This window comes from Salvelinus fontinalis, chromosome 17 (genome assembly GCF_029448725.1).
Source record: "Salvelinus fontinalis isolate EN_2023a chromosome 17, ASM2944872v1, whole genome shotgun sequence".
Lineage (NCBI taxonomy): Eukaryota > Metazoa > Chordata > Actinopteri > Salmoniformes > Salmonidae > Salvelinus > Salvelinus fontinalis.
The window spans coordinates 31,038,094-31,059,090 of record NC_074681.1 but is presented as its reverse complement, the minus strand read 5'-3'; the positions used below and the strand labels follow the sequence as shown (position 1 = coordinate 31,059,090).

The following is a 20,997-nucleotide window of genomic DNA, read 5'->3' as shown; positions in this document are numbered from 1 at the left end:
GAATTCAGGCTGTAACAACAAAATGTGGAATAATTCAAGGGGTATGAATACATTCTGAAGGCACTGTATGAACATCACCTGGTTGGGCCATCCTGTATGCTTCCCCTTATCAGCAGAGGGCATAATTGTCCAGCAGATAATTTTATTTTACCGAACACACAGAAAATACATACCATCCAATAAAGCTGATAAATGCGACTATATCAGTATTTTAAAAAATTGTATGAAGTGAAGTTTCATTTTTCCGAATGCAACGAAGTCATAGACATGCATGATTGAACTGACGATATTATATCACTGGCATTGCATTTGCCAGATGCAGAAGCAAACTGCGACTGGCAACTGATCACAAGTCTGCATTGACCATTAACAGCTGCATGGTCAAGTACTGGGCTTTGTACAATAACCCGATTCTTGATCTGTTTTTAGGAGCAACTTCGCCCCAAGCATTAGCATCACTTCATATGGCCACAGATAGAACAATGAGTTATACAAATATTTGATATGGCCACACGACACTTCCGCCCCAGTAAAATCGAACCAGTGAGGGGCCTCGGAAGCTACCACGACTACCCGGGTCGTGGTAAACAACTTCTTTCTCTTCAGTGAGTAGGTGAATGAGTGAGTCAGAATGTAAAGCTACAGACAGAGATGACGATATCTTTGTCTGGTGCAATTTTACAACGGCCGTCAAATGGGTTTTAAATGGGACCTTTAAATGAAGAATCAAGGGCCCTGCTATTGCTTAAAATCGTCAGGTTTGTTAGCGATTGTATTTTCATTAACAGCTATTATTAGCTAGCTACAAGCCTGCCACCAGCAGATCAACAGCAGCCGCTCGCCAGAGCTAGCCGCAGTGTTTACTAGGCGACTGTAGACAACGTTAGCTAGCTACTTATTTATGCATTTTTTTTGTGTAGGGGCTGTATTGAAAACTGGTCGACGTCGGTAAATGCTAGATGGCCGTTTTTAGTATGCTAGATGGCATACTAAAAACTGTGTTTTTAGTAGCATGCCAGGTTTTTTTTTGTTGAATGTCGAGACTGGTTTAATTTGTTCGTTTTCATGTCTAACGTTAACATTAGATGCCTAGCTACTCAAAACATACAGATTATGTTATGACATTGACAGCTACCCTTAGGTGGTACTGGGGAGGTGAAAACACTCAATATGTCTGAAATGTATTACTTTCTTCTTTTTGTAAAGGGGATTCCAGGGGGAGCATGTCAACTGCTTGACTCAAAACACCAACATCCTCTACCGCCTCAGCTAACGCTAGTGATGGTGAGCATCTGCAGCGGCTAAAGGCATGACAGACAATCTACGACACCAGAGGCCTCGAGCTCTAGAATCAGATGCTGGCAGAGCACAAGGGTTCGCGAGATAAACATAGAGGCAGTGCAAAGATAAGCCAACGCAGAAGCCATTATCCCTTATTTTCTCACTTTTATTGGGCCTGGCTTCCAGCCCGAAGCTGTTTTTTACTGGATGAAATGTGTATATTATAGTGTAAGTGGTGTCAGCTATTGAACGCAGTGACTGGACTTTTAAACCTACTCTTGTGAGTTCAGCCAGCTCATCAACAAAACACAATGGCATCTGATGACCACAAGGAGACAGAGAATGACCTGTCAGAACCCCTTCAAGCGGATGATGAGTTATTGAGTCAGTATGAGGAGGAGGACCCTGCTAGCATTAACTTCAAATCCAAAAGTTTACCTGCTCTGAATGACTCAGGCCAGCAAAGCAAGTCCTTGTTGGCCAAGTCTATGCAGCAGCAGGTGTCAATAACTGAGGAAAAGTGCGCTGAATTAATCCAACTCCCACAGAGGATCAACCTGAACCAACCTCTACCTGAATCCTCCACTAGGACTAATATTAACTATTCCCCTTCCAGTTCTAGTGTGGTGGGGATGAGTAGTTCATTTAACACCGAGACACAGGTGAGCAAGCCCAGGAGTAAAAACCCAACGAGGCAAGGCTTCCTCACCTCGAGGTTACACCTGATGCGTTTACCCACTAGGAAATACATTAATGCAATTCTCGAAGACTCTCGCTGTTTTTTATTTTGCATGTGCTACCTGACATTCATCCAGTCACTGATGGTGTCTGGCTACCTTAGCAGTGTCATCACCACCATAGAGAAGAGGTACAGCCTCCGGAGCTCTGAGTCCGGCCTGCTCGTCAGCTGCTTTGACATAGGCAGTCTGCTGGTGGTGGTCTTCATCAGTTACTTCGGAGGCCGAGGGCAGAGGCCCAGATGGTTGGCCGTGGGTGCAGTGTTTATAGCCGTCGGAGCAGCACTCTTCTCCTTGCCTCACTTCATCTCCCCTCCGTACCAAATCCTGGAGGTGAACTCGTCCCGGGGCAACGAGGGCCTGTGTATGAACAACAACGGCAGTGGCAAGGACTTCCTGGATGTGTCTTGTCCCAGAGACCAGGAGGGAAATGAGCACAACCTGTACGTGGCCCTGTTCATCATTGCACAGATCCTGGTAGGCATGGGGTCGACGCCCATCTACACCCTGGGACCCACCTACCTGGACGACAATGTCAAGAAGGAGAATGCCTCTCTTTATCTAGGTAAGACGTGAGTGTGTGTGTGTGAGATGGGGTGTGAAAGGTCCAAAAGACTACACAGCGCACCGGTAATAAACTAGGAGATAAAGGAGGAAGGCAACTCAGCTAGCCACCTCTGTGCCAGATTTACTGACTAGGCCTACTGTTTGGTTTCAGATGGAATTTCTCCTACTGCCTTTCCACCTCTGCCTATACACAAGGCCTTACAATACATTATGACATTGGCTACTTATACTTTGACTTCAGTTATTCAATCAATCCTTGTCCCTAGATCTTTCTCTCCAGTGGTCTGAAACAAGGTAAACCCAATTAAGGCCTAAACACTGAAAATAAAGAATAGCTAGGATACAGGCTTGTATTCTGTGGTGGCCCATGTGGCTGCCTGGTGCCTGCCTCCGGTACACTCAGAGAAACTCCCTATATAGTGCACTACTTTTGACTAGAACCCTCTAAAGAAAGCCTTTGACACTGCCCAAAGTCAGTCCCCTTTCTTCTCCTAGATCCAGTCTAACGGTGTTCTTGTGGAAGGCTGGCTCACAAAGGACTGAGCAACTTTGATCATGCTGTCACTTGGTGCCAGCTGTACAATGGCTGGATACACACTGGCAAAGATGTGACAGAACTTGGCCCATCATTACCTGTCTGGCTAGCTGGAACACGAGGGCTGTGAAGTAGGACAGACTTTGATCAATAGTAGTGCACTATATAGGGAATAAGGTGCCATTTGGGATGTAGGCTAGAGTGGACAACACTAATGGTCCTTGACAGATCTCTATTCAGTCTGATAGAGCCACAGACAGACAGTTACTCTGAGGACAGGACATAACTCTTAGGTAATGGAGCAAATGTTTATTTGTTGTATGTTATTCACATGAGTTCCAGGAAGAGGGATTTATAGGCTTTGGAAATGAGAGAATGAACCTATAGTTAGTCCAGAAAAGGCTAGAGACCAGATGTTCTTTTACATATTAAGAGGGTTCTTAATGGCTTTTAATCTAAGATTATACATACTACTGTGTATATAATCTCAAAACAGTGTGAGATTTTGTTGCTGCTAGGTTTATTAGGTCAGGTTGTCATGAGTGTGCCCATGATTGACCAACACAATACCACATAATTATTCTCTTGGACTCCGTAGGCGAGCAAGTAAACTCCCACTGGAGAATAAAATTGATGACCTACGATTTTAAGATGATCCTATCAACGGGACATTAAAAACAGTAATTTCTTGTGTTTCACCGAGACGTGGCTGAGCGATGATACGGATAATATAGAGCTGGCGGGATTTTCCATGCACCGGCAGAACAGAGAAGCTACGTCTGGTAAGACGAGGGGTGGGGGTGTGTGTCCATTTGTAAAAAACAGCTGGTGCGCGATGTCTAATATTAAAGAAGTCTCGAGGTATTGCTCGCCTGAGGTAGAGTACCTTATGGTATGCTGTAGACCACACTATCTGCCAAGAGAGTTTTCATCTATAATATTCATATGCTTCGATTTACCACCACAGAACGAAGCTGGCACTAAGACCACTCTCAACCAACTCTATAAGGCCATAAGCAAAGAAAATGCTCACCCAGAAGCGGCGCTCCCAGTGGCCGGGGATTTTAATGCAGGCAAACTTAAATCAGTTTTACCAAATTTTTACCAGCATGTTACATGCGCAACCAGAGGGGAAAAAGCCCTAGACCACCTTTACTCCACACACAGAGATGCATACAATGCTCTCCCCTGCCTTCCATTTGGCTAATCTGACCATAATTCTATCCTCCTGATTCCTGCTTACAAGCAACAGCTAAAGCTGGAAGTACCAGTGACTCGCTCAATGCGGAAGTGGTCAGATGACACGGATGCTACACTACAGGACTGTTTTGCTCGCATAGACTGGAATATGTTTCAGGATTCGTCCAATGGCATTGAGGAGTACAACACCTCAGTCATTGCCTTCATCAATAACTTAATTGACGAAGTCGTCCCCACAGTGACCATACGTACATATCCCAACCAGAAGCCATGAATTACAGGCAACATCCGCATCGAGCTAAAGGCTAGAGCTGCCGCTTTCAAGGAGTGGGAGACTAATCCGGACACTTAAAAGAAATCCCGCTATGCCCTCAGATGAACAATCAAACAAGCAAAGCGTCAATACAGGATTAAGATTGAATCCTACTACATCAGCTCTGACGTTCGTCGGATGTGGCAGGACTTGAAAACTATTACGGACTACAAAGGGAAACCCAGACGCGAGCTGCCCAGTGATGCAAGCCTACCAGACGAGCTAAATGCCTTTTTACACTGCTGCTACTCGCTGTTTATTATCTATGCATAGTCACTTCACCCCTACCACATGTACAAATTACCTCAACTAACCTGTACCCCCACACACTGACTCGGTACCGGTATCCCCTGTATATAGCAGGTAACGGTACCCCCTGTATATATTACTTCATCTGTGGATCTGTTGGGGCGGTACGCGAATTGGAGTGGGTTTAGAGTGTCCGGGAGGATGCTGTTGATGTGAGCAATGACCAGCCATTCAAAGCACTTCATGGCTACCAACATGAGTGCTACTGGGCGGTAATCATTTAGGCAGGTTACCTTCGCTTCTTTGGGCACAGGGACTATGGGGGTCTGCTTGAAACATGTAGGTATTACAGACTCGGTCAGAGAGAGGTTGAAAGTGTCAGTGAAGACCCTTGCCAGTTGGTCCGCGCATGCTTTGAGTACATGTCCTGGTAATCTGTATGTTCCCGCAACTTTGTGAATGTTGACCTGTTTAAAGGTCTTGCTCAAATCGGCTACCGAGAGCGTTATCACACGGTCATCCAGAACAGCTGGTGCTCCCGTGCATGCTTCAGTGTTGCTTGCCTTATACAAAGGGACATAGAACAAGCTCATGAGGTTTTTATAAGTTATATTCTTCAAGAATCAATTAGTATTTATCATTAATACGTACAAAAATTGCAACTAACGATTTGAACATTGCCCCCCCCCCCCCCGCCCCACACACACACAAAAAAAGTTTCAGCGTCATTCTGCACATATGTTCTGGTCTGCTATGGAAATAAGGGGGGTAGGCCCACAGTGCCTTCAGAAAGTATTCACACCTCCTGACTTTTTATAGATTTAGTTTTTACAGCCTGAATTTAAAATGGATTACATTTAGATTTTGTGATCTACACACCATACCCCACAATGTCAAAGTGGACATATACAGTTGAAGTCGGAAGTTTACATACACTTCGGTTGAAGTCATTAAAACTAGTTTTTCAACAACTCCACAAACTCTTGTTAACAAACTATAGTTTTGGCAAGTCGGTTAGGACATCTACTTTGTGCATGACACAAGTAATTTCTCCAACAACTGTTTACAGACAGATTATTTCACTTAGAATTCACTGTATCACAATTCCAGTGGGTCAGAAGTTTACATACACTAAGTTGACGGTGCCTTTAAACAACTTGGAAAATTCCAGAAAATGATGTCATGGCTTTAGAAGCTTCTGATGGGCTAATTGACATTATTTGAGTCAATTGGAGGTGTACCTGTGGATGTATTTCAAGGCCTACCTTCAAACTCAGTGCCTTTTTGCTTGACATCATGGGAAAAGCAAAAGAAATCAGCCAAGACCTCAGAAAAAGATGTACGACCTCCACAAGTCTGGTTCATCCTTGGGAGCAATTTCCAAACGCCTGAAGGTACCACGTTCATCTGTACAAATAATAGTACGCAAGTATAAACACCATGGGACCATGCAGCTGTCATACCACTCAGGAAGGAGACGCGTTCTGTCTCCTAGAGATTAATGTACTTTGGTGCGAAAAGTGCAAATCAATCCCAGAACAAAAGCAAAGGACTTGTGAAGATGCTGGAGGAAACAGGTACAAAAGTATCTATATCCACAGTAAAACGAGTCCTATAAATCGACATAACTTGAAAGGCCGCTCAGCAAGAAAGAAGCCACTGCTCCAAAACCACCATTAAAAAAAGCCAGACTACGGTTTGTAACTGCACATGGGGACAAAGATTGTACTTTTTGGAGAAATGTCCTCTGGTCTGATGAAAAAAAATAGAACTGTTTGGCCATAAGGACTATCGTTATGTTTGGAGGAAAAAGGGGAAGGCTTGCAAGCCAAAGAACACCATCCCAACCGTGAAGCACGGGGGTGGCAGCATCATGTTGTGGGGGTGCTTTGCTGCAGGAGGGACTGGTGCACTTCACAAAATAGATGGCATCATGAGGGAGGGAAATTATGTGGATATATTGAAGCAACATCTCAAGACATCAGTCAGGAAGTTAAAGCTTGGTCGCAAATGGGTCTTCCAAATGGGCAATGACACCAAGCATACTTCCAAAGTTGTGGCAAAATGGCTTAAGGACAACACAGTCAAGGTATTGGAGTGGCCATCACAAAGCCCTGACCTCAATCCTATAGGAAATTTGTGGGCAGAACTGAAAAAGTGTGTGCAACCAAGGAGGCCTACAAACCTGACTCAGTTACAGTAGCTCTGTCAAGAGAAATGGACCAAAATTCACCCAACTTATTGTGGGAAGCTTGTGGAAGGCTACCCTACACGGTTGACCCAAGTTAAACAATTTAAAGGCAGTGCTACCAAATACTAATTGAGTGTATGTAAACTTCTGACCCACTGGGAATGTGATGAAAGAAATAAAAGCTTAAATAAATCATTCTCTCTACTATTATTCTGACATTTCATATTCTTAAAATAAGTGGTGATCCTAACTGACCTAAAACAGGGATTTTTACTAGGATTAAATGTTAGGAATTGTGAAAAACTGAGTTTAAATGTATTTGGCTAAGGTGTATGTAGACTTCCGACTTCAACTGTAAATCCTACTTCAACGTAAAAGATCTGCTGTTAAATTTGACTGTATACCGGTATTGTAAACCACACTGCCTGTGATATTGCAAAACTTGAAATACATATAGCCTATCTATTTACTAGGCTACTAGGTCCAATTAAATTAGAAATGCGCATGATAATTTGTTGTATGTAATGGTTATGAAAATAAAATAAATAGGTATAAGACTGTCTAATTATAAGAGGAATTACAAGATTAAAAAAAAAATCTAAAACAAGAATGGTTGCTTTCTTGTTCATTTGTTTTCCCGTTTTTAGTTAATAAGCTTTTCATCATATCCCCCATTTGCACAAAATACTTACTTGCAGATTGCAATTAAATAATTTAACCACTAGATGTGCGTACACATTGTCTAAATTCTGCGGGGAGGGGATTCTCACGTCAAGTCATTTTTAATAAAACATTTTGTGTGAAAACTGGCGCATGCACATTTTAGGGTATATTTTGTGCATATGCAGTTTATAAATGAGGCCCCAGGACCCTGGTCAAAAGTAGTCCACTATGTAGGGAATAGGGTGCCATTTGGGATACATTCCATCAGCATTGTCTGGCTCTTGTGGAAATGCAGTCCTCATAAAATGTTGAAAGAATTGAATGTGAAATGCTCCTGTTGGTTTCTACATGATGCAATTGCCCTGTAATAAAAACAGGGTGACGTAACCATTGAGTTAGAAAAATAATGGTTACATTTTTAAGCTTCTCTTTGGAGGCACAAATGCTTTTTGTGTGTGTGTGTGACTGTGGAGCAATAAAGTTGACAGGTGACCCCGTTCCCCAACTGCTCTTCTGTCAGTCTCCTAGACCAAGGCAGATTCAGAGACGTATACAGGTTTTGAACTGGTTGTCCTGTACGGATAGTGTGGTTCATTTGAATGGGGAACAAAGTGGTGAACTACCCATTCAGTCAGAGTCCATTATTATCATTAATACATTGCTTAATTACATACAGTATATTCTTAAGGAGCTGTTCTGTGTCTCTACAGCCCTGAGTACATGATCTCAGACGGGTGAAATTAGGTGTTTTACTCTTAGTGTCCGCGTCCTGTACTCATAAAGGAGATTGATGCAAGCGTAACGGGCCGGATGTTACAGAAAAATGATGCGAGCCTCAGCCTGGCAGCTGGATCAATTGGAACCCTGTGACCTTGCGGGAGGGAGGGAGACAGGCGGCACAGGGTCAGGCACAATGAAATGTGGGATGACTGCATCGTCATGGCAACCTGCTGACACTGCACTGTCATCTTACACCTTTCCAACAAATCTGCTTTATTTCCCATAGATAGCCCCCCAGATCCCAGCCCCAACTGAAACAGAACTGCCTGTATGACCAAATGTAGAGGACACCAACTGAAACCAAAAACAGCAAACCAAATATATACATTGCATTTAGAAATTATTCACACCCATTGACTGTTTCCAAATTTAGTTGGGCTACAAATTGGGATTAAAATTTGTCTTATTTTTCTCAACGATTTCCACAAAATATTCTGTAATGTCAAAGTGGATTAAGATGAATGAAAAGTATTCAACCCCCTGAGTCAATACATGTTACAATTGCCTTCGGCAGCCATTATGGCTGTGAGTCTTTCTGGGTAAGTATCTAAGAGCTTTGCACACCTGGATTGTTGAATATTTGCCCATTATTCTTTTTTAAACTCTCCAAGCTATGTCAAGTTGGTTATTGATCATTGCTAGACAGCCATTTTCAAGTCTTGCAATAGATTATCAAGCCGATCTCCGGCAACTGAGTTAGGAAGGACATCTGTTTCTTTGTAGTCACTGGGTATATTTATACACAATCCAAAGTGTAATTAATTACTTCACCATGCTCAAAGGGATATTCAGTGTTTGATTCTTTTTATTTATACCCATTTTAAAATAATTGCCTTCTTTGCGAGGCATTGGAAAAACTCCCTGGTCTTTGGTTGAATCTGTGTTTGAAATTCACTGCTCGACTGAGGTGCCTTACACATAATTGTATGTGTGGGGTACAGAGATGAGGTAATCATTCAAAAATCATGTTAAACACTATTATTGCACACAGAATGAGTCCATGCAACTTATTATGTAACTTCTTAAGCACATTTTTACTCCTGAATGTATTTATGCTTACCATAACCAAAGGGTTAAATACTTATTGACTCAAGACATTTCAGCTTTTCATTTGTAAGAATTTGTAAATAAACGTAATTCCGCTTTGACATTATGGGGTATTGCGTGTATGTTAGTGACCCCAAAAATATATTTGATATTCAAGCTATAGCACAATAAAATATGTAAAAAGTCAAGGGGTGTACATACTTTCTGTAGGCACTGTAGGTTGGGGGAAAAGTTGACGCAAAAGATTGAATTCAACAAACGTTCTGCTGACACGTCCACGACAATTTGCCATTGTTTTGTCTTTCAGAAACTGACACAATCCTTTTCCAGATAAAGCACAAATTACTGCTAAAGATTAGAACGGTAGCTTAAGTAAAATATGGGTAGGCTACGGTATTGCTGTGCGATAGGATCGTGACATCATTGCCTATTTAATCTCAGGGTCTATACCAAGGCAGGACATATGAACCCAATAATCTATAGATAAACTTAATAATGAACAACAATTTGTCTTTTGCATGCCAAACCACACGGAAAAGACGCCGTTAAAATATGCGCACAAGATTAGAGAGCATCAATTCACATACACTGCGTAGCGTATGCCAATTTATATTGTCATGATGTTAGCAATGTAGCCCTTGTGAATTATTGTTGTGTGTTTCTTTTGACTCACCTTATATGTCCTATGGGAGGCACCGTACCTGTTTTCTGTTATGAGTGTGAGGCGAGTTGTAGCTAATACACCCGAGCAGTTTATAAAGAATTCAGCTAGTCTCGTTATTTCTATTCTGAGCAAAAATATAAATGCAACTTGTAAAGTGTCGGTCCTAATTTTTCATGAGCTGAAATAAAAGATCCTAGAAATGTGCCATAGTCACAAAAAGTGTATTTTTCTAAAATGTTGTGCACACATTTGTTTACATCCTTGTTAGTGAGCATTTCTCATTTGCCAAGATAATTCATCCACCTGACAGGTGTGGCATATCAATAAGCTAATTAAACAGCATGGTCATTACACAGATGCACCTTGTGCTGGGGACAATAAAAGGCCACTAAATGTGTGGTTTTGTCACGCAACACAATACAACAAATGTCTCAAGTTTTGAGGGAGCATGCAATTGGCATGCTGACTACAGGAATGTCCACCAGAGCTGTTGCCAGTTATTTGAATGTTCATTTCTCTACCATAAGCCGCCTCCAATGTAATTTTAGAGAATTTGGCAGTATGTCCAACCGGCCTCACAACCGAAGACCACTGGGAGTATTTCTGTCGTAATAAAGCTCTTTTGTGGGGAATAACTCATTCTGATTGGCAGGGCCAGGTTCCCCAGTGGGTGGTCCTATGGCCTCCCAGGCCCACTGACGCTCGCGACCCATCTGTTTTTTGCTATTCACTACCATGCATTCTAATTCCAGCGTGTACACGCTCGTTTGCATTTCATTTGATTTGGCCTTAATGCCAATAGTTCCAAATTATACAGCAAATAAAGGTTTATAAATCAATATGTTTATCTTTCTTCAGAAATGGTACACAACAGTTATAAATGAGGCGCCTGTTCATTAGGCATCATTTCCATTGAGAATTTCCCCCAGTGTTTTACCCAAAAGGATGACTTTTCTGTTTCCATCTTCGTGGGCCGGCACCCGTGTCTCACTGGGCCATGACTCCGGTGGACCTGCTCTCACTTTAATACCTTCTCACAAAGCATCAGTCTTGAATGATGCAGAGGTTGTTAATTCTGCTCGCCACAAGCCATTAGTGTCACACTCCTGATGGAAACACAATAACACTATAGATCACATGAACATAAAATACTGGTGTTGGGGTGAGCATGGAGAAGGGTGGGAATAGGGTGGCGTTTTGGGGCCCACGCTCCTGCTGCTGTGTGTCTGCATCGGAACCTGTTCCATAACGGGTGCAGCCACCAAAAATAGTACTCTGCTCAAATAAGAGATTAGGCCTGCAACTTGGCCTCCAGGCCTTGGACAGGAAACCATGTCCACACAATCAGCTGGGGCTCACAACTTCCTGTGTTTTGCTGCCACACTGAGTCAGGAGGAAGACTGGTTGGTGCATGATGTGATGACATACAGTATTAAGCAGTTTTGTGTCATGTGGGTGTGAACTGCTGGATGATACAGAAAGGGAAGGCCTAGCCTGTGTCTAGAAATGGCACCATATTCCCTAGATAGTGAAGGGTCAAAAGTAGTGCGCTACATAGGGAATGGGGTGCCATTTGGGACGCAGCCCTATCAACTTCTGGCTGAGGTGTTTGAGGATATCATGTTCATAGTAGCATTTGCACCATTAGATAAATGACGTTGCCCCCATTTAGATTCCGGTCAAAAGTAGTGAACTATATAGGGAATATGGTGCCATTTGGGATGCATCCATACTCTTTATTCTCCGTTCTCTTAGTATTCCAACTCTTCTTATCCATTCTCAACATGTACATTTGTCCTTATGCCTCACGTCATGTCTTTCTTTCTCTCTGCAGCTGTCATGTACGTGATGGGAGCCCTGGGTCCAGCTGCTGGGTACCTGATGGGAGGAGTTCTCATCGGCTTCTACGTCGACCCCAAGACTGTGGTCAACATCGATCAGAGCGACCCTCGCTTCATTGGCAACTGGTAATGTTCCAGACCTTTCACTGAATATGTTAAATGATATGATTGAATAGAAATGTTAGAGAGGCGCATGCGCGTACCGATAGGACGCATGGGGGGAGAGTAGCTCAGTTTTGTATCAACAAGACTGTGGTTATATAAAGAAACCAGACATCACGTAAGCCTTTAAAATCGATATATCAAAATCACCATGTAACCGGGAGAGAATGAGGCGGTCAGTTATTAACAACAGCGAACCAATCTGTGGCTAAAGCAACACTGCAACTAAAACCCAACAAGCCATGGCTTCCCTTTAGGGCCGTCTCTACCACCCAAAAAATCTTGGTCAACCGAGAATAGCCTGTTCTTTTGACCAATCGATTAGTCAATTTTTAAACATGTATTTTTCTACATGTAGACACACCCTGTGTCTAATGTGTTTTTAAAAAATCAACTATATCCACTGAGCTTGTCTGATGCTTTATGAGCACTGTTTGATAAAATAATTAAGACACACAAATGACTAGGGGGAGTCCGACCGCAATTGATTTGGGTTCAGACTTGCTGTGGTAAAAAATAAACACAGCATGTGTGCATTGTCTTTCTTATAGCCATTTTTGACTGAAAAGTTCTGTTACCAAAGTCCCTCATTTATTTAGGGATTAGGGAAAAACATTCCCTGATCCCTCAACCAGTGCTCTCTTTACATGACAGATGTATGCATTAGCATGCACGTGACCAACAGCGCCTGATCTATAGCCTATCATACTCGCATCAATATTTTGGTTATTACAAACCCTGAACACCGTAACATATGTGACAGCAAAAGAGATGCGTAGGACATGAAAGAGAAACTCGAAACGAGGGAATATTTACTGGTTGCTCAAGAGGGAAAGGGGAAGTGCGATCGATGAAAAAATCAATCAAATGTATTTATAAAGCCCTTTTTACATCAGCAGATGTCACAAAGTGCTATACAGAAACCCAGCCTAAAACAGGTGCTGTTATATTACAATATTATACTTTTTCTGACCATTTGGAACAGTGTAAATAACACTAAGGACATTTTAGGTAATACCTGAGAGGCTGTTCGAATGGAAAAAAAAGTGTAAATCCTTTATTACAGCATAGCAAAGATTTAAAAAGGGACGGATTTGTTAAATTGCTTAATCTGACATGTTGTGGTTGCATGAGGCTTGGAGCTCATGGAATCAGTAGGCTATTAAACAAACACTCAAACAGGCAACAGAAGCAGGATCTGTCTTAAGGCAAGTGCTGTTTTCTCGTCTCCTCACTCTGCTGCTGCCGACGCCGCATTGTTCTCAACACCAATATGCTGATTAACTTTGCTATTATGCACATAGCTACATGGTCTTTCAGAACCATGGACAGCGACTGCTATCCAACCGAAGACATTCTTTAAAAAAGAATAGTAGGTCATAACAGACTTTTTATATTGGCAAATACATTTCATAGAATAAAAAGGAAAGTTTTACATTTTCCTAAGTCTGAGGGTGGTTTTAATCTTCCAGACTTGGAATTGTATGAACTCTCTACCCAAGGCGTTTACTTGCGACAAATAGTTAAATGCACAAAAGAGGAACAATGGGTACATATTGAAGATACGCTCATACCCAGAATATTTTTATGTGTCTATTTTCAAAGGAACATTACAACTTCATAGTTAAGAATACTATAATGATATGGAAGAAAATGAAACACATTTTACAAGAACCAATATCACTCGAAACGCAACCGTATGGAACAATCGTTGGATAGCTTTTCAGAATTCATTGATAAATTGGCCCACATGGAATACTAAAGGCATAGAAGCTGTAAATTAGTTGGTAATAGGAAATACATTTATTTCTATGACAACTTTAAAAAACAATTGTGGGTTGACCATGGTAGATATTTTCAAATACATCCAACTTCAATAGTATTCTCATAATTTCTTTAAAATAAATGTATACTCAAAAACTGTAAATCAACCAATGCTCCGTCATTTACGCAATGGAAAGGTGAAATTCTTTATTATAAAAAAAAAAATGTAAGTGCGTGGGCGACAGAGAAACAAAATGGTGCAGTTTGAGGCCATTTGGCACAAAGTGATAAGGACGCTGGAGATAGAGGTGGGGGCTAGTGGTTCTGTGCAGGTGTGATGTAATGATCAAGTCGTTTGTATGTGTTTTGTATTGTTTATTAAATATCTAATAAATCGTGTATATATTTAGACGTTTACATATTTGATTGTTAATGCTTAGGCCTAACATGTTAAATATGATGGGATTGATTGGTTGTGATAGAAATGTATGTTATGGGGGCCTCCCGGGTGGCGCAGTGGTCTAGGGCACTGCATCGCAGTGCTAGCTGCGCCACCAGAGTCCCTGGGTTCGCGCCCAGGCTCTGTCGCAGCCGGCCGCGACCGGGAGGTCCGTGGGGCGACGCACAATTGGGCTAGCGTCGTCCGGGTTAGGGAGGGTTTGGCCGGTAGGGATATCCTTGTCTCATCGCGCTCCAGCGACTTCTGTGACGGGCCGGGCGCAGTGCGCGCTAACCAAGGGGGCTAGGTGCACGGTGTTTCCTCCGACACATTGGTGCGGCTGGCTTCCGGGTTGGAGGCGCGCTGTGTTAAGAAGCAGTGTGGCTTGGTTGGGTTGTGCTTCGGAGGACGTGTGGCTTTCGACCTTCGTCTCTCCCGAGCCCGTACGGGAGTTGTAGCGATGAGACAAGATAGTAATTACTAGCGATTGGATACCACGAAAATTGGGGAGAAAAGGGGATAAAAAAAATGTATGTTCATGTTAGCTTGTCAAAATGTGGGACTTGAAATATGTGGGATTTGAAATACTGTACATACAGTGCATTCGAAACTATTCAGACTCCTTTTTCCACGTTTAGTTACGTTACAGCCTTATTCAAAAATTTATTACATTTAAAAAAATCCTCATCAATCTACACACGATACCCCATAAAGCGAAAACAAATTTTTAGTTAAAAAAAATATATATATATATTTTTTGAAGTTGTAGTTTTTAGAAAACAATACCAAAACATTTCTGCAGCATTGAAGGTCCCCAAGATCACAGTGACCTCCATCATTCTTAATTGGAGGAAGTTTGGAACCACCAACACTCTTCCTAGAGCTGGCCGCACGGCCAAACTGAGCAATCGGGGGAGAATGTCCTTGGTCAGAACCCGATGGTCACTCTGGCAGAGCTCCAGATTTCCTCTTTGGAGATGGGAGAACCTTCCAGAAGGACAACCATCTCTGCAGCACTCCACCAATCAGGCCTTTATGGTAGAGTGGCCAGCCTGAAGCCACTCCTCAGTAAAAGGTGCTTGGAGTTTGCCAAAAGGCACCTAAAGTATTCTCAGACGATGGTCTAATGAAACCAAGATTAAACTCTTTGGCTTGAAAGCCAAGCGCCACGTCTGGAGGAAACCTGGCACCATCCCTATGGTGAAGCATGGTGGTGGCAGCGTCATGTTGTGTGGATGGTTTTCAATGGCAAGGACTGGAAGACTAGTCAGGAACGAGGGAAAGATAAACGGGGTAAAGTACAGAGAGAGATCCTTGATGAAAACCTGCTCCAGGGCACTCTGAGGTGACGGTTCACCTTCCAACAAGACAATGACACTAAACACACAGCCAAGACAACTAAGGAGTGGCTTTGGGACAAGTCTCTGAATGTCCTTGAGTGGTCCGGACAGAGCCCGGACTTGAATCAGATCGAACATCTCTGAATACTTTCCAAATGCACTATTACTCTTCCAGTGTTCCATGCTGTGTTTAATTTGGGGCTTGTGTGTTGTGGGAGTGTGCTATTGAACTCATTGCAGATGATAGGACAGGGATGGGATTAGAAACTTGAATGTCATTTTTATTTTTACATTTTAGTCATTTAGCAGACGCTCGTATCCAGAGCAACTTACTGGCACAATTAGTGTTAAGTGCTTTGCTCAGGGGCACATCGACAGATTTTTCACCTACTGTAGTCGACTCGGCAATTTGAACCAGTGTCCTTTCAGTTACTGGCCAATGCTCTTAACTGCTAGGCTTGCTCCCTGAGAGGAAAATAATCTTAGACACACAGTCATATACAAAATAAACACTTTACATTACACTTGACATTAGGGCTGGGAATTCCCAGGGACCTCACGAGAGGAAATCACGAAACTTAGATGTTGATACGATATGTATTGCAATTCAATACTGTGATTTTTATTGTGATTTGATGTTCCAAACATATTGCTCACCATGTCTGCTGCAGAGGGACAAGAGAAAGCCATGAGAAAATTAGTTTTGATCAGTCATGGAAATAAAAGTCAATCAAATGTATTTATAAAGCCCTTCTTACATCAGCTGATGTCACAAAGTGCTGTACAGAAACCCAGCCTAAAACCCCAAACAGCAAGCAATGCGGGTGTAGAAGCACGGTGGCTAGGAATAACTCCCTAGAAAGGCCAGAACCTAGGAAGAAACCTAGAGAGGAACCAGGCTATGAGGGGTGGCCAATCCTCTTCTGGCTGTGCTGGGTGGAGATTATAACAGAACATGGCCAAGATGTTCAAATGTTCATAGATGACCAGCAGGGTAAAATAATAATAATCACAGTGGTTGTAGAGGGTGCAACAGGTCAGCACCTCAGGAGTAAATGTCAGTTGGCTTTTCATAGCTGATCATTCAGAGTATCTCTACCGCTCCTGCAGTCTCTAGAGAGTTGAAAACAGCAGGTCTGGGACAAGGTAGCACGTCCGGTGAACAGTGCTGAAAACATGTTGGCTCACGATTTTAAAAAGAAGATGGAGAACAAGGTAGAGGAGGAAAAATACAGGAGCTTTAGCTCAGGTACAGCTGACTAGGCCTAGCTAACATTAACTACCTAGCAATTTTTTAAATACATTTTTGTTCTTTTTTTGAGAATCGATTACCCCCCCCCATCACTAAGCTAAACCCTCTCTGCTCTCTCAGGTGGAGCGGCTTCCTGCTCTGTTCCATTGCCATGCTACTGGTCATATTCCCCATGTTCGCCTTCCCCAAGAAGCTGCCTCCCAGAAACAAGAAGAAGAAGAAGAAGAGGAAAAAGATCACCCTGGACAACGTGTCCAGCGATGATGACATCTCCAAGGAGAAGGCCGACAGCAAGAGCCAGAAGGTTACATCATCCATGGGCTTTGGGAAAGACATTAAAGGTATGTTATACAGAGAGAGAGGATTTGGTATGTCCCAAATGATACGCTATTCCCTAAGAAGTGCACTATATAGCTATTAGGTTGCAGGGTTATCTCACTGACGCTTGCCTCTCATATACTATGAATATGCAGGTTTCCATTGACCAGGTTTATTCGACAACAACAATTTCACCCAAACAATAATTGCGGGCAGATCTAGGAGAAGTTTTCTGAAGATCAACAACATTTGTATCTGTTTCTACAGGAGTGGGTTTTCTTTTGTCAAACATTCTTCATTTGAAGATCACTTTATTGTTCAATTGCACACAAGGTCCACCTGAAATTTTACTCCGCTTTTAACCCTACCTCTGAAAGATTCACATACAGGTTTTGGAGAGTTGCGGGGGGTTGCCACACTGGGCGCTCTGGGAGCTGTTGTTGTGGTCGGGGTTAAGTGCCTTGCTCAAGAGCACAACGGCAGGCAATGGTATCTGATTTGATACCAGCAACCCTCCGGTTGCCAACTCGCTTCTCAACAGATTTTTCCCATCGTATTCGAACTGGCAGCCCTCCGGCTGCTGGCTTGCTAGTCAAGCTACCGCTCCTTGATTGCAACAAATGATGTAAACTTATGATTGCCAAATAATTGTCAAGGTACGAGGGGCACATGATGTCATCACGTTACTATAAAGCTCCTCGCCACGTTTAATTCTAAATGCCTACTGTTTGAAAAAGACATTTATTTTCAACTATAAAAATATTTGTTCTTTACAGGGCAAGGATAATATAAAGACTTGAGCCATTTTTATTCGACATTTAGGTTTTTGCAAAGTGTTTTTATTAGGTGTGACGTCCTTACGTCCAGCTGTTTTTAGACAGTTCATTGGAAACGCACTGTAGCAGGCAATTGTCGCATCTCTTTTCTATGCAAACCTTTTTTTGATGTCGACACAAAATCACTCGACAAGTTTATGGAAACCTAGTTACTGATACTGATCATAGTCTATAAATGCTTGACATGGTTTATTGCTACCACAGACCACTATATACAGCTGGAGCTGAACTTCTCTCGCACTATAACAAATGACTTACAATGTAATAACAGCCTATTGCCTCGTTTTATGTTCTAATTAAGTTTACTAAGTTGAAATATATAGGATACTACTGTAATGAGGTTTCATTCTAATTATGGGCAGAGAAAATGTTGTTCCTATTAAGGTAGTGGGTAATCTGAATAGGAATGTGAAGTGAATGACTGTACATTGTACATATTCCTTTATGTCCTCCTGGTGAGCAGATGTACCCTTGCATAGCTCCATAATATAAATGGTCCGTCAGCCTCCCGTGTCTCTGTCTGTCTTATGCTCATTTTGCTAACGTGCTGTGTTCCCCTACATCTTTATTTTTCTCCCTCCCTCCCTCCCTCCCTCCCTCCCTCCCTCCCTCCGTAGAGCTGCCTAAGGCTGCAGTGAGGATCTTGAGTAATGTCACCTTCCTGTTTGTGAGCCTGTCCTACACTGCAGAGAGCGCCATCGTCACCGCCTTCATCACCTTCATACCCAAGTTCATCGAGTCACAGTTTGGCATCCCGGCATCCAGCGCTAGTATCTACACAGGTAAATACACTCCTAGTATCTACACAGGTAAATACACTCCTAGTATCTACACAGGTAAATACACTCCTAGTATCTACACAGGTAAATACACTCCTAGTATCTACACAGGTAAATACACTCCTAGTATCTACACAGGTAAATACACTCCTAGTATCTACACAGGTAAATACACTCCTAGTATCTACACAGGTAAATACACTCCTAGTATCTACTCAATTAACTTTAAACTTTTTGTAATTTTAGTGCACTTTGTATTTTTGTGTATTTTGAACGTACATTGAAACCGTTAAAAATACACTGAAAACATAATAAATAAATCTATACAGCTAAAAACAACAGTGTGATGTTAAAACAAGTTGATATTAAGGTTAAAAAAAGAGCTTTATCAATTGACAAGATTTTTCTAACTGTTACTTTGGACAAAATCTAGACATCAATATTCTCAATGCTGTTTGTATAAAAAATCTTATATTACAGCTCAATTGAAGCAAATTCAGAATTTGTGATTAATCGTGATGGATACATCTCTGTAAAACTCTGTTTTTGGCCGTGGCTGCGAATACAGAGTTTTGTGCCTGTGTGTAAATCAACAGCTAAGAAGAACATGACATCTCTAGACTGCATGTTTTTGTTATGCTAATCTCGGTTACCCAGAAGTAAAATTCTCATGTGAAAGTTTGTCATTTCCTGTTTTACTTTGAGGGGGGAATCCCATTAACAGTTGTTATTACCTTTGTGCAAAGGAAGGAAGCGAATTCTCTTCCCTCGCAAACGCAAACTCCTCTCTTCCGCTAATTTCACCCGTGTTTATCATGGCCAAAAAATACATTTTTGTTTTCATACATTTTTACAATATAGCCAATTTTGACTTTGTGGGTGTGGAAACCGTTTATCCTCCACACACGGGCTCGTGAAATCACCGCCCGCCCTAATGTAAGCACCGCCTTAATTAATCCAAATAATCAATGACGAAAACCCCAAACCAGGAACTACTGCTGCTCATATTCACATAATTGTATGTGCCTTGACAGATTCTCGCTGTTTCATCTGTCCACGAGAGATTAGTGTTTGTGTTTATGTTCGCAATACTATTACAACAACCAAGTTTGTACAAACATGTCGATAATGTATTTTGTGTACAACATGTAATTAGCTGCATGTAGCCTAACTCCCCTACTAAAAAAGAACATGAAATCGCACTTATGACGATATTGTGCTAATCTCCCTCGCGGCAGTCAAGCTGAGAGCATTCCGCCAAGAGTTTTTCACAATCTAGTCCAGTTGCGTCCGCAACTAGAGCTTGTTTCAAAGCTATTAATAAATAATCATATTTGTATGTCTAGCAATCACAAATGTACATTGTTTGAAGCACACTTTTCTAAGTCTCAGTCACAAATGCCAGCTACAATAAGGCCACAATGGTGAATGAGAGACTTGTCTAGAACCGTAGCCACAGATTTTATTTTTATTATTTGACAGCCCTAGTAAACACATCTATACTGAACAAATATATAAGCCTACCATGCAACAATTTCATTGATTTTACTGAGTTACAGTTCCTATAAGGAAATCAGTCGATTTAAATAAGTTCATTAGGCCCTAATCTATGGATTTCACATGACCTGGGAATACAGATATGCATCAGTTGGTCACAAATAATGTTTTTAAAAACATTAACAGGTTCTCGTCACGGTATTTTTGTGCACTCAAATTGCCATTGATAAAATGCAATTGTGTTCGTTGTCCATAGCTTATGCCTGCCGATACCATCACCTCACCACCACAATGGGGCACTTTGTTCACAACATTGACATCAGCAAACCGCTCACCCACACAACGCAATATACGTGGTCTGTGGTTGAGGCTGGTTGGACATACTTCCAAATTCTCTAAAAATGACGTTGGAGGCGGCTTATGGTAGAGAAAGAAACTTTTAAAATCCCTGGCAACAGCTCTAGTGGACATTCTTGCAGTCAGCATGCCAATTGCACTCTCCCTCAACTTGAGACATCTGTGGCATTGTGTTTTGTGACAGA

At 42.0% G+C, this 20,997-nt stretch overlaps 1 protein-coding gene across 4 annotated transcripts in view; it reads left to right on the top strand.

The window, feature by feature from the left end:
- The first annotated feature begins 446 nt into the window (after positions 1-446).
- The window catches only part of LOC129814152 (solute carrier organic anion transporter family member 5A1-like), a 30,857-nt gene continuing 10,306 nt past the window's right edge, over positions 447-20,997 (top strand). Inside the window, exons 1-5 of one of the 4 annotated variants that reach the window (XM_055866985.1) lie at positions 447-758; positions 1,207-2,583; positions 12,062-12,194; positions 17,146-17,366; positions 18,797-18,961. In XM_055866985.1, the coding sequence (XP_055722960.1) occupies positions 1,593-2,583; positions 12,062-12,194; positions 17,146-17,366; positions 18,797-18,961 (1,510 nt within the window). In that variant the 5' untranslated portion in view covers positions 447-758; positions 1,207-1,592. Of the gene's footprint in view, positions 759-861; positions 949-1,206; positions 2,584-12,061; positions 12,195-17,145; positions 17,367-18,796; positions 18,962-20,997 lie in introns of those variants that run through there. The other 3 variants (XM_055866983.1, XM_055866982.1, XM_055866984.1) reach the window with 3 other exon arrangements.